At 40.3% G+C, this 14,020-nt stretch overlaps 1 protein-coding gene across 4 annotated transcripts in view; it reads left to right on the top strand.

Annotated features, from left to right (window-relative positions):
* The window catches only part of LOC126409050 (abl interactor 1-like), a 50,516-nt gene that overhangs the window by 4,096 nt on the left and 32,400 nt on the right, over positions 1–14,020 (top strand). For all 4 annotated transcript variants that reach the window (XM_050074933.1, XM_050074934.1, XM_050074931.1 and 1 more), the window contains exon 2: positions 6,686–6,853. In XM_050074933.1, coding sequence (XP_049930890.1) covers positions 6,686–6,853 — 168 coding nt within the window. The remainder of the gene's footprint in view (positions 1–6,685; positions 6,854–14,020) is intronic.

A 14,020-nucleotide genomic window follows, 5' to 3' on the forward strand; every position in this document is an offset into this window, starting at 1 on the left:
GCCAACTACTTATAGATGTACACAGGAAAGCCATCGCATGTCTGTCCGTCCTGGGGAGAGGGATCCCTCCTCAGTTGTTCTTCCTTGGTTTGGTTTCCTACACTTTTTCCCCATTTAAGGGTTTCTTGGGGGATCTGCTGTGAGGGTCCAACCCTTTTGATTCTTTTGACCTGAGGACCCTCACGGACTAAAGGTGTATGAATGACTTACAGGGTAATTGAGGAATGGACACATAATTTGAGGTAGCCAACAACCTGGTGTTATACAGCTAAAGAACTACTACTACAAAAAAAGTACTTGGCAACCAGACCAGGCTTCTAATTGAGACAGGCGATTAATTCTCAGAATGTGTAGCCACACCGAGCTAGTAAAAGGGACTCGGCATTTAATTGGGACAAGGCTTTTGATTGAAATTTTACAGTGTATTAATAAAATTAATTGAACTGAACTATTTTGATATTAGAATAAATTGTTTAAAAAATTTTTTTTTCAATTTATTTATTTATTTTGTATTAATTTCCCATCCTCCCATGCCTTAAAGAAAATATGAAATAATGGTTACTTGTAAAAAAAAAAGAAAAAAAGAATAAATTGTTTCAGTCATTTTTCAAGCAAAAATGTCAAATATTTGCTGGTTTCAGCTTCTTAAATGTGAGAATTTGCTGCTTTTCTTTGCTATTTATGACTAATAACAAAGAGTCTTTGGGTTTCGGACACTTGGTTGGACAAAAGAAGCAAACTGAAGATGCCGGGGTGTCGGTGGCTTAGTGGTAGAGCAGGCGCCCCATGTACAAGGCTGTTGCCGCAGCGGCCCGGGTTCGACTCCAGCCTGTGGCCCTTTGCTGCATGGCACTCCCTCTCTCGAAATAAATTGTTACTTGCAACCATACTTTAATGGTCATGGGACAGAAACATTTAAATTGCGTTTTAGGTCATAGCAGATTTGTCTGGTTAACTGTCAGAAATATTTAATTGTATACACAAACAGCTTTTTTTTTAACTTAAAAAAATTAAGTGATTTAATAGTATCCCACACTTTTTTATAAATGCTAACATTCTTTGGTAATACATTTACAAAAAGTGGATGCATGCTTTCCATCCCCTTCTCTGCTGGTTTTCAGAGCCCTGTACTGTAGTGTCACCCTCTGCTGCAGTATCTGAAATATTGCCTGGTATATGAAGATGCATGTATGCGCCTTCTTCTGAATAATGATTTCTTCGGGGACATTATAAACATTAGCTCGAATCCTGCATGCTTGTGAACACACTTGACAAACACAACAGGGAGTTAAGAGGAAGAAGGTCATTATAGCTTTTGCTCAGATTGAGAGCAGTAATATTGGACGTGGAATATGTTTCTGTGTCTGAATCCAGTTCTAAATTTAGGTTATTGCTCCCAGTGGCTAACACTTCTTTTAAATCTCTTTAGTCACATGCTTTTGTCATAACCGTGAAATGATACCTGGCTGTCTAGATGTAAGACAGATTTGCATAATTTTGTGGGGATAACATTTTTTTTTAATGCAGTTAACATATTCATACTATCAAACAGTTGGCATTGCATGGCCTGATATGTAAATCCACTGTGATGCTGGAGAAAAAGACTGAGAGTTTTATTCTTAGATGAGATATTTGAAATGAGCCATTTGAAAAACTGTCACTGGCAAAATGATTGGTGTCATAAAAGCAGAACTCAGCTTTGTAAGTGACTTTCTTAAGGCCTTTGTGTGCTAAAATAGCAACTCTTCAGATCTGTTGTAACATTGAACAATGCTGTTTTTGGATGGGCCTTTACTGCTTATTCCTGTGTAAATGGGTCTTAACGTTTAGGTTTTAAAAAGTGCTACAACACAGCTTTCTTCATTTTGTTCCAGTATGTGGTATGCATATCTAAACCACACACTGCCAGTCAATATGTTTGAGTGCTGCTTTATTGAATGGACTAATCAATATCAGTTTTTGTTTCCAAGTTAAAGAGTGACTTCAGAAGTTTTTCAATCTGGATCCTATTTTCCTGTGTTTCTGTGTCTATGTGACTAATGGGAACACTTTTGTAATTGGTTCAGTATTAAGCTACAGCTGCAAAATGGACTGCAGTGTAACGTTTATGGGCATTTGTGCACTGTCAATTTATGTCACTAAAAGTGCTTGTTTTTGCCACTGACAGGCTCAGATTGTAAGAGTAAGAGCCCTGAAATCGCTTTCGCCAAAGCCACCAGACTCCATTTAAATAAACAGTAATTTTATCGTCATAAAACATGCTTCCTTTTAAGTGAACAGAAACAAAATAAGACTCACAAAAGTCCTCCTGGTTCATCTTTCTACTGTTTCAACAATCACTAACTCTGGTTTGGTTGAACTAAACCCCTACTTCACCCAGTTGGATGTGAAAATACACTAAAATTACTGTTTATTTAAATGGAGTCTGGTGGCTTTGGTACAGCAACCCACCACACATATAAATATAAAGACACAGAGTAGGAGACAAAGACAGATATGAGGGGAGAGAACAGAAAGCAGCACTACATAGGTGACTGGCTGCCTTTGTTGGGGAATTGTGCGTGTAAAGTGGGATGTCACTGGGTGTGTCGATGAAAACTGTTTTTGTTTCAAAGTGATTAAGAGGAACAACAATTTTTGAAATTGAGCTAGTACTGAGCAAGACTGCTTCAGCCAGCAGTGGCAAAATAGGCTGCAATATAACCACTTAGGGCATGTACGTCAATTTATGTCAACTAAAAGTGTTTGATTTTGACACTGACAGGCTCAAATTGTTATTCTCAGTGTCTGACAACATTATGGAAAGGATCCCTACAGAGATAGACCTTTTTGCTAGAGTAAGATCTTAAACCCACCAGACTCCATTCAAATAAACAGTAGTTTTATCGTCGTAAAACACGCTTCATTTAAAGTTAACAGAAACACAATAAGATTCACAGAAGTCGCTCTGGTTCCTCTTTTTACTGTTCCAACAATCACTAACTCTGGTTTGGTTGAACAAAACCCTTAATTCACCCAGTTAGATGTGAAAGTATGCTAAAATTATTGTTTATTTAAATGGATTCTGGTGGGTTTGACAATAGCAATTTCAAGGCTGTTTCTAGTTAAACTAAAAGGATCTAACTCTTAAGCTAAAGGGTCTATCTCTGTAGGGATCCTTTCCATAACGTTGTCAGACAATTAGAATAAAAATCTGAGCCTGTCAGTGGCAAAACACCCCATTTTCAGTTGACACATTGGTGCACAATTATCCTGTGTAGTTACATTGCAGCCTATTTCGCAGCTGCCGCCTGCAACACTTTTGCCTAATAATGAATCAATTTAAAAAATAGTTGTTCCCATTAGTCACAAAGTCACAAAAACATGGGAAAATAGTGTCCAGATTGGGAAAAATACCAAAGTAACCCTTTAAAGATATTTTTTTTCCCTTTCTGCAGTGAGATATGTGGAGAAAGGGGTGTTAGGTGGAAACCCATGAATCTACTTAATATTTCCCTCATGCTGACCCCGCCAAAATCTCCCCCCGTCAGCTCACATGATACCCCTCTGACTCAGAGCTGTTTCATTCGTGACTCATGATATTCCAGTATCAGACATGGCTCTGAAATTGCTGTATTTTAGTGCACTGTTAAGGTTCAGTCTGGTGCTTAACAAAAAAAAATACCTCCAAGTGGAGCCCTGACACAAAGCCTTTTGTAAGCTTAATATGAAATATAATATCTCAAAGCAGGAGAAAGTGAGTAAGAGAGAAAGAGAGGGAGAGATCCATAATGAATAATATGTATTAGGAGGATGAGGGCTATTAATGCCACGGGTTTATTTGGGATATTTTCAGACTTTTTTAATTACTTTAATGCTGTTGGAAGTTTTAACCTCTCTGTAAATCCCAGTTCATGAATTTTCTTCATCTATCTCCCTCTTATGCCTCCATATGATATTGATTATGCATGTTGTTTTACTTTAAATCATGTGCAAGTGGCTCATGAGAATAGTAAAATGCAAGGTGTTTTAGTATTCTGTACATGTCAGTGGAAACATAAGTCAGCGTTTTCCAAGCTCAGGTATGAGGAGCTGCTCCAGTCTCTGTGATAATGCTGAGTAAGCTAGCAGTGTTTCGTCTTCTAGCTCTGTGTTTTACAAACTGGCATTGAAAGCTCTGCACGGGTTGAGCCGACCTGCAGGTCCCAGCAGACATCTGCAACAGATACTGGTGCTGCAGGTGGTTTGCAAGGAAGCAGGTGGGCAGGTGGTCCTGTGTAGAGTGGTGTCACGGTGCATGCTGTTAGCCTCCTGCACACACACAAACCAGACTGTTGCTTGGTAACAGCTGGTAAATTGTAGCCTGTGTCTTTGTGGCACTGCATTTAAGGGGCTCTGGAGTTTTTAAAATAATCAGAGTGACTGAACGGCTTAGGAACAGATCAAACTCAATGGATGTAAGTCTTTGTAAAGGAATGACACTTTGAAAACACGCTGTTTTGACGAGATGGGAAGATTGATACCACTCATATTTCTCTGTTAGGTTAGCACAAATACAGGAAATTGAGAAACAGGTAGCATTTCAAACATTTCAGCTCATCACTTCCTGTTAAACCACAACTTTTTTTTTTTTTTTTTTTTTTTACATATCTGTTTTTTAGTATTGATCAAACAAGCAAGTTACCATATGTTAATAAGTCAACTTTAGAGGTGCAGATATGTAGGTAGGTATATTTTTTAACTTTGAAGAGAGCCAAGCTAGCTATTTTCCTCTACTTCCAGTTTTAATGCTAAACTATGCTTATCATTTTTAGGCCTTTAGCTTCATGCTCGATGCAGAGATATAACAGTAATATAGATCTTCTCATCTAAATCTCAGCAAGAGATCGAATACGATAATATCCTATACATAAAGAGCAAGTCATATGCTCAAGAATTTTTCAGTCTTTTAAATATTTTTCATATCTTTTCATGCATCTACATTTCTACATTGGCCTGGCAAGTTTTAAAAAATGTCTTGAATTCACATGTACACAACAGTGATACTACAGCTCATTTTTAAAGGACAGCTTCCTCTTGCTCAGTGAATAATCTGCATTGTAGTCTGAGGAAGGATTGTGAAACAACTAGTGCTGACGTGATTAGCCAATTCATATATGAGTTGACTGAAAGAAATTAAGCAATGGCTATTTTTATATTTGACTGTTTTTAAGACAACATATTAAACAGGGTTCCTGCAGATCCCTAAAAGGTCTTAATTAAAAGGAATGGAATTAATTAATCTAAAAGTAAGGCCTTAATTAGTATTAAAATGGATTAAACAATCTTTCAAAATGCGAAGTTGTGAAAATACTTGGCAATACCTATATAAAAATAAAAATAAAATATTTGAACCAACAACACTAATTTTTGTTTCTAGTTGGGATACTCACAGGAGATGATTCACGCTCTGCTAGCTAGCTGTCACGGTACCCTGGATGACATTGAGAGGTGCATATTCAAATAAAACTGGTTGTTTAACCAGTTTTTTTTTGCAGCATGGCTGAAACTGGTACAAGACAATGCATACACGGCTCGCTGTGTTTTAGTATTTTATGCAAAAACTCAGAATGATTGAGTGGAGTCTTACAACCAGAGTGAGAAACACATATTAACACATATTAGTCATATATAATATTTTCATTGTTTTCCACGTGTTTCACTCTAGTAATTTTTTTTTTCCCCCAGCGTTTGAAGATGATCGTCCAACATTGTTCATTTTTACAGGACCAAAAAAGTCATATTTTATGTTACAACAAACATTTGGGCAAAATTGTCCCTAACCCCTCAGTAATTCTTTTTTTTCTTCAATGTTGGTTTTTGTAAAATTGGTATTGGATTTAATTCCAAGTGGCATAATAAAGGCTTAAAAAGTCGTAAATCAAACTTGCCTTAAGCTGTAGGAACCCTGGTAAAATGGTAGATTTGCATATTTATCACCTTATTTAATATGTTTAATATTATTTAATATATATTTTTTGGCTTTTGGTAAAACAAACTAATGTGGTAGGCATTAGGATGATTTATAAACTAAATGAGGACTTTATCAATGACAAAAAGTGAAAATAATCCTGCTTCTAGATTCCTGGCAGTCCCCTGTCGGTGTGGCTCTCTGTGTGGCAGCATTATCCCTGTTTTGTTTCCAAACTATAAATATGTCCATTCAGTCCCTTCGCTATTTAAAGGCATCCAGAAACAGATGGTTTGCACAGCCGGGTGGAGATTTGGGATCCTAGAAAATGTCTTGGCATTCCTGCTCACTGGGCTCAACTCCCCTGCACCTGTCCCCTGTTGACCATCCGAGCTATTCGGAAGTTATTGTTGTCCAATTCCAGGCTGCTTTCGCATCCACAAAGTTGCTCCCTCAGAGAATCATGAACTCTTATTCACGTCCCTTTAGATCTTAACGGGGCTTTGTGAGAATGAATTGTCCTGTCAAATACAGCTCCCTGTAGAAAGCTGCCCTCTCACCCCCCGCTCACACAGCTGATTGGAGTAACAATGAGAGTGCAGCATTGCCTCTTGAGTTTTTTTTTTTTTTTTATGTTGGAGATTATACCTTACTTCCCTCTGCCAACTTCTCCATTTCTTCCACCCACACATCCTTCCACTGATCTTTCTGACTGGTGTTTTCTCTTCCTCTCTGTCCTTCTTTCCTCTCTGCCAGGCTCAAGACAAGAAGAAGGCCCTGGAGGAGACCAAGGCCTACACCACCCAGTCTCTGGCCAGCGTGGCCTACCAGATCAATGCCTTAGCTAACAATGTGCTGCAGCTGCTGGACATCCAGGCCTCGCAACTACGACGCATGGAGTCCTCCATCAACCACATCTCCCAGGTACACACCACAGTGCCGGAGGATAGACCTGTTATGCATGTTGGTTGATAGGTTAATTTAGCTACTCTTCAGTTCACTGCACTGCACACCACCTGGGTCTGGTTGGAGCTAGCTGGTGGCACTGCTCAATCAGTGATCACTGCTAGTAACACCACCTTGACCCAACAGCATTGCTGTAAAAACATTGTGCCCACCCTCCAGTTTCCCCCCAGGCTGCCCCAGTGAGTAAGCGACTCAAGTTTGAGCCACAAACCCCCTTCTATGTTGTCACTGTTAGCTCTGTTAGCACTGTTAGCAGCAGCTAGTGGTGCTAACATGGTCGGAACAATGCTAAAGGGGTTTTGTGGATAAAAAATGAAGCCACTTACTCAAAGGGGCTACCTAGGGAAGACTGGAGAGTGGCCACCATGTTTGTGTCACGTTAATGAGCAGCGTTGGAGCTAGCACCGCTAGCTAGCTGCACATGTGCTACTACGGTCATTTCATCCATCTCACAGACTGATTTAGCGCAACACGTGCAACATATAGACCGATGTCTGTAGACCAATGAACAGACAGATTAAACAGAGGAGCAGCTCTGTCTCTCCAAGTGCTGCTAGAGAACCTCCTCCACAACACCTGTAGTCAGTGAATCCAGGATAACATTTCCACACCAGTCACGTCACATTCACCTCCACATTCTCATCTCTAACTGAAATACTGTTTTAATTCACTGATTATTTTATTTCTGTCCCATATTGAAGAATATTGGTGGATCAAGGTGTGCTTTGAGGACTGTCATCTGACGATTAAACCCTTTGAAGCACAATAAAGAGCAGACCTGCTAGTATTATTCAAAGTGCACAATGACACATTCACACTTGATAAAGACAGACAGATATGGCAGGGGCATGGATCGTGCTGGAGCTGCTAAACCTCCGCAGCCCCTCTTCAGTCCCTCTTGCTTCATCAGCAGTCCTCTCTCTATCTCTCTTTCCCTCTGTGTGCACTTCACACGGCCACCCTGCCTGTCAGCCAGTGAATGTCCCCGTCCCCTCCCTGTGTGCTTCATTAAGCCTGTCAGGGATGAAGTGAAATCCTGACGCCAGCTCTCTTGCCTGGTTAGCTTTTTTTTTTCAGCTCCTGCTCTACTCCACATGCTGCAGGATGGAGTACAGTTGGGTGCAGTCTAATGAAGAACAACCAGTCTTTTATTGATGCTTTAGATGGGCAGTTGATGGTTGATATTTCTGCTTCAAATACAATAGCTCTATATAGCCTTGTATAGAGGAATGTCACGATACCAGAAATTTAGTAAGAGATACCAATGCCAGTAAAATTCCACGATTCTTGATCCCCACTTCGATACACTGGTAAAAAAAAACCCCAAAAGCATTTAAATTAAATTATAAACCCGCCATTCTATCTGGGTTCATGAGATTCTGTGCGGAGGAACAACATATTAACGTATTTCTCCTCCACTGTTGCTCAGCAATTTTACATATAAGATATGACAACTGGTCTTTGTGTTAGGCTACTTGTCCTGCCCCTCCTCCACTGTGATTGGACGGCTGGGTGACATTGACAAGTGCTGCTGGTGTTTTAACTTAGTATAAATGCAAGGCGATCCCACTGCAAAGTGTTCTCAAGAATACTTTTATTGACTTTTTAACAAGTGTACAAAAAAACAGAAAATTGTACAGGGCACCACAAATATCAGTTTGGTACAGTACATCCATAGGAACACAGCATTTAGTGTTGTCCCAATCATTGCTCACCCCAATTACCCCATCAATAAGCCATAATTCCATGTATTAGAGGGCACTGGAGTAATACAGGAAGTTGCTGGAAGTCAGGTTTCCATTGCAAAGAATTAAAATATGCTGGCCCTTCAAAAAATGCTTTTGTTTTCAACAAGTCAAGGCGGAGCTGTCGCTGCAGCTGCAGCTGCACTTGACACCATCTTCCACGTGTTGTTCCGTATCTGGTAGGCATTCTTCTTCCTCCTTTGGCATTTAACGGCAGACTAGAACACGTTTAGGCATATATGCTGCCCTGTCAGGTCCAGAAAAATTGCATCCCTGGTACCTACCATACTGGAGAAAAATGAGAACCATCACATTTACAGAATTTGGCATCAACTTGGTACCCAAGTATTGGTTCTCGTGACATCCCTATTATTAATCACACTTAATTAACCACACCTAATCAAGCTCACAGTTTAACAGTACGCTAAAATATGCTTCTGAAAACGTTAAAAAAAAGAAAGTCAACGCAGTAACAGAATCTAGGTTTATATTTGATCAGTGCTGCCTGGTTTTACAGTTTAACCTGAGTTTGAGAAATCCAATTCTATACTTTTTGTGTCAGGGGCAGCTGGCATACAGAATTTCAGAAGTACAATCTGTAGTTTGAGCAACAGCCACAGAGCCAGCATAACAATCAGCCGGATTTGAGCTGAGAGATGAACAGGGAGATATGGGCACTGGCGAGATGGAGGAGGTTTACCATTACAAATACTACCCGCATTGTTATGATAAAATGCTGGTTGAAAAATCGGCAAGGTATCCCATTAAAAACTCTTCAAAGGTCTTAAATTCAGTTTGATAAAAGTCATTAAATACTATTAAATAAGATCTGTGAAAACTTAATTTCCACCAACATTTTATCTAATTTCATTTGTCCATCTTTTAATTTCTTTTTGTCAAAGTGTACATTTCTGATTGTATAAATAAACCTACCCCTGAATCTAATACTGTCTTTGTACTTAATACCTGAACATGCCTGATGGCAAAGTGTAGATTAACCTAACTCACTCTAATAACCATATTCTTACATTAAACCTGCATCTGCACGGGATCACATATATATGTAGTAGTTAACTTTATACTTACCTGCAATGCTTGAATAAGAATTGTCCAAATATCGGTATTAAATTGGGTTTAAAACTTAACTTGCAAAGGTCTTAAAAAGCATTAAATTTAAGCGTCTGATACCTGTAGACACTTTAACATGCGTCTCGTACAGGTGTGTCTGCAGGGCTTTGATTCATTTGTCTGGTGTCCAAGAAATTATATTTTAACTTGCTTGGTTGTGCCAAGTGTTTTTCTGGCTGTGCAAATTGTTTCGACTTGAAAGAGTTAAAATGGGATTAGAAAGTGGAGGTAGCCAAAAATGTGCTGCCAAATCCCAGCTCCATCTCTGTAGGATTTAAAAGCCCACAGCAGAGGAGGCTGTCAGAGTTCAACAAGAAATGCTACTAAAAGCAAAACTACAGCGTGTTTAATCAAAGCAGAGCTGTTGCAGCTCATTTCTCCTCTCTGTGCGCATCAGTTCACTTAAATGGTTGTGCCTTAATATGTGCGTTCAGCTAACACAAACCAGTGCTGGTGATTCTGCTGCGATACAAAACACGAGCAGCTTCCCATGAGTCTCTTTACTCCTCTTTTCCATCTCCTTGAGTCCTGCTGTTTGCCAGTTTGCTCTCGGGTTGGTCTGTTTCTTATTTCTCAGAAGTTGTCATTAATCAGCTCAATGACCCACTTGTGCCTCTTTCTGCTCCATTTCAGCTGGACAGATCCTCTCAAGGGCAGAAAGTACCTGGAATTATATCTTGAGTGTAAATTAGAGTTGGATGCTGTTCACATTTGAGCGGTTACGATAGCAGTCGACACAGTACTGCTCTTTGGACCTTTAATTCAGTCCTGGTACCCACCAATATTTTTTTTCAGTACTTTTCTTTCTCTGTAATAACAAAAAATGTAATTTTTTAACCAGCTGCAGGGGATGATGTAGTAGACTAAAATTGTGTTCCTTTGCTCCTTTCTAATCACACATGGAGCGTCTTCTGTCTCATTCTGTCTGTCTGCTTGTACCTGTGCTCGTCTAGCAGTGATGTTGGCTGTTCCTAAAGCAATATAGAAAATAAAATAAGATAAGATAAGATACACCTTTATTGATCCCATAATTGAGAAATTCCAGTATTACAGCAGTCAAGGAGAAAGTCAGATTAAAGATTTCAAATTTAAACTTAAAAAACTTAAATAACTAGGCATGCAAATAAGTACAAAAAATACAGGAGACAGCGATAAATAACAATAACAATAATAATAATAATAATAAAAATAATAGGAAGTGGATAATAATGAGCAGCAGTGAATGAAAATGACCAGTGGATAAGGTGCAAGTGATTGTATGTACAAAAACAGCAGACTGCTGTGGTGTCCATAAAGTGTCCATAGTGTCTATAAAGTGTCCATGGTGCAGTTTACTGTGAGCAGTGCTGGTTATGTAGCCTGACAGCAGCAGGCAGGAAGGACCTGCGATAGCGTTCCTTCACACACTTTGGGTGAATCAGTCTATCGCTGAAGGAGCTCTCCAGAGCTTTTATCTCCTCCTGCAGAGGATGGGAGTCATTAGTCCTCAGAGATGACAGCTTGGCTGTCATCCTCCTTTCTCCCACCACCTGCACAGAGTCCAGAGAGCATCCCAGGACAGAGCTGGCCTTCTTGATCAGCTTGTCCAGTCTCTTCCTATCTGCAGCCGAGACGCTGCTGCCCCAGCAGACCACTCCGTAAAAGATGGCTGATGCCACCACAGTGTCAAAGAAGGTCTTCAGGAGCGCCCCCTGCACTCCAAAAGACCTGAGCCGCCTCAGCAGGTAGAGTCTGCTTTGGCCTTTCCTGTACAGTGCTGTTATGTGATTAGTCCAGTCCAGTTTATTGTTAAGATGAACACCCAGGTACTTATAAGATGTCACCATCTCAATGTCCTTTCCCTGGATGTTCACCGGTGTTGGGGGGAGGAGTCTGCGCCTGCGGATAGACGGATGATCAGCAATGCAGTGATAGTTGGAACGGCTGAAAGAACGGCTGATGGAGCGGCCAATGGAGCAGTCAATGAAGTGGTCAGCGGAGCAGTCGCGGAGCTCCATAGCCAGTTTTGGGGCACTTCAGCCTCATGACTGAAGTTGAACCCGGCAGCTCTGCGGAACTCTATTGCTGGCCTTGGAGCTCTGTGGCTGGCATCCAGACTTCGAGGCTCTTTTCTCCCCAGCATTCTCACCCATATGCGCTCTTATATACTGAAACGAGGCACCAAATAATCTAACATGAATTGGTACTTGGTAGTACCAACTGGGGTTGGGTATTGTTTGGGAGTTTTCCAATACCGGTGCTTAATGCTGCCTGAAATGAGATTAAATAATAGCCTTTTTACAATGCAATGGCAAATTTTAACTTGAAATTGAACAATATATTAACTCTTACCAGTTTAAAGTACACCTAAACATTTAGATATGGATGAATACAAAATACTATGAAATTCACATAATAAAGAAAACGTAACCCAGCTACAATAATTTAACACTAAATAACAGTTACAACACTAATTAAAGCAAAACAAATCTTGATTTTGGGATCTATAATTGTCTCCCAAACTCAGGAGAGACTCAATAGCAAGACACTTCTACATTAACTGTTAAGGAGATTGTAACAGCAATGAGAATAGCTGGTCCACCTCAACAGTCCATCCTAAATGAGCTGGGTCAGTTTCAAATGGGAGGCTAACTTCAGGGCTAACCTCCTTCACTCTCCTGACACTGCTGATAAGCAGGCGACAAGCAAGACACGAGAACTTGACTTAGGTCTTGAGGAGCATTTATTCGCTGACTAATAGCCTAAACTGTTAACACACTGCACAGCAACGTTTAACTTAATACTCTCTGCTCTAGCGCATCACACAATTTAGCACCAAACAAAATGAGGCACTGAAATTTGCGTTGTGATTTGGTCAGGTGGGTACCGCCACCATGTTTCAGTACCCAATCCTAGTACGACCCTAATTCTGTCGGTAGCCTTCAAACTTTCAAATTCAGCACTGAATCCTAGTGTAAATTTTAAAAAACGATAGTGAAACAGATGTGAACACTTGTGAGATTTCATTCATAGCTGGCTGAATTTGTAGTCTTGTCACAAAGCCATATATGAGATCATTGATATATGACATCACACATCTGCTGTCACGCCTTGGAGTCTCAACACAGACTACATCATATTTTCCTCTTGCCAGTAACACTTCAACAAGACTTAAAAAATATGTACAACTAGTTTCGTTTGTACTTCAGAGACTCAACATTTGCTCAAATGCAGATATATTGGGCTGAAACTTCGATATGGATCCAGCAGTGAACTTTACAGCAGTGCCATCTGCTCTGAGAAACTCACTGCAGAGGTTGAGCAGACAGCCAGATGTTTATTAGAGAAAAGAGATTACAAAAGAAAATGAGATTGAGAGAGCACAGGAAGGGCAGATGGAAGTCTGTCGTCAACGATTAGGTAACAGTTATTGGACGTTTCATAGAGATTACCTCATGTAACTTCCTTTTTGTAATGTACATGTAGAGGAAATGCTGAAATACAGCTGACAGGATTCAGTCATCACTTACAGATGTGTTCATGCTTGCTGCACCACTGCTTCAATATTTCCTCATTGTCAAGAATGATTCTTTAGTGGTGTTACGGTAAGGAGACACAGGATCGGCTGTGACAGTGTTTGTTGTTTGGTACATTTTAAATGATGTCGGCTTAAATGCAGAGCCTAAAAATGTTCTCAGCATCTATCCCCTCCCCACTTTACTTGCGTCTCTGTTTCTTTTTGATCATGACAGCCCACCAGAATCAGCTTCTAGTTTCACCTACAGTATTTTCTCTCTGTCTTGTCTTATCTCAAACTGTCTGTGGCTTTATGTCCTTCTGAGTTTTGTTGTTCTCGCTTTCACTAATCTGCACTCCACCTCTACTCGCCTATCACTGGCAGGAAATAGGCGGGTCTTTTTTCTTTTTTTCTTATTTCCCAGCTGAAACCGGGCGTGTCGCTTCAGTTTCCTCTCCTAAAAAAAGAGCCTAGCATGTCCTCTATATATATCTCACATGCAGCACACAGACTAGACACAGAGACAGTAATGCACAGAAGCTTGGGAGGGTGCGGGTCAACTTTACGACACTTATCAGACTTTTCAGTCTCTCAGTTGGATTCATCATCTCCAGCACTCAGAGAGAGCCGGTGGCAGCGGCGGAGCTGTCAGGTCAGCTGGATGAGATGGCTGAGTGGTGATTGATGCGTGACCTTGTTGCTGTGAGGGTCTCGCACACACACACACAAGCACACATCTACTTACAAAACATGCAC

Source organism: Epinephelus moara, chromosome 21 (assembly GCF_006386435.1).
Source record: "Epinephelus moara isolate mb chromosome 21, YSFRI_EMoa_1.0, whole genome shotgun sequence".
NCBI lineage: Eukaryota > Metazoa > Chordata > Actinopteri > Perciformes > Serranidae > Epinephelus > Epinephelus moara.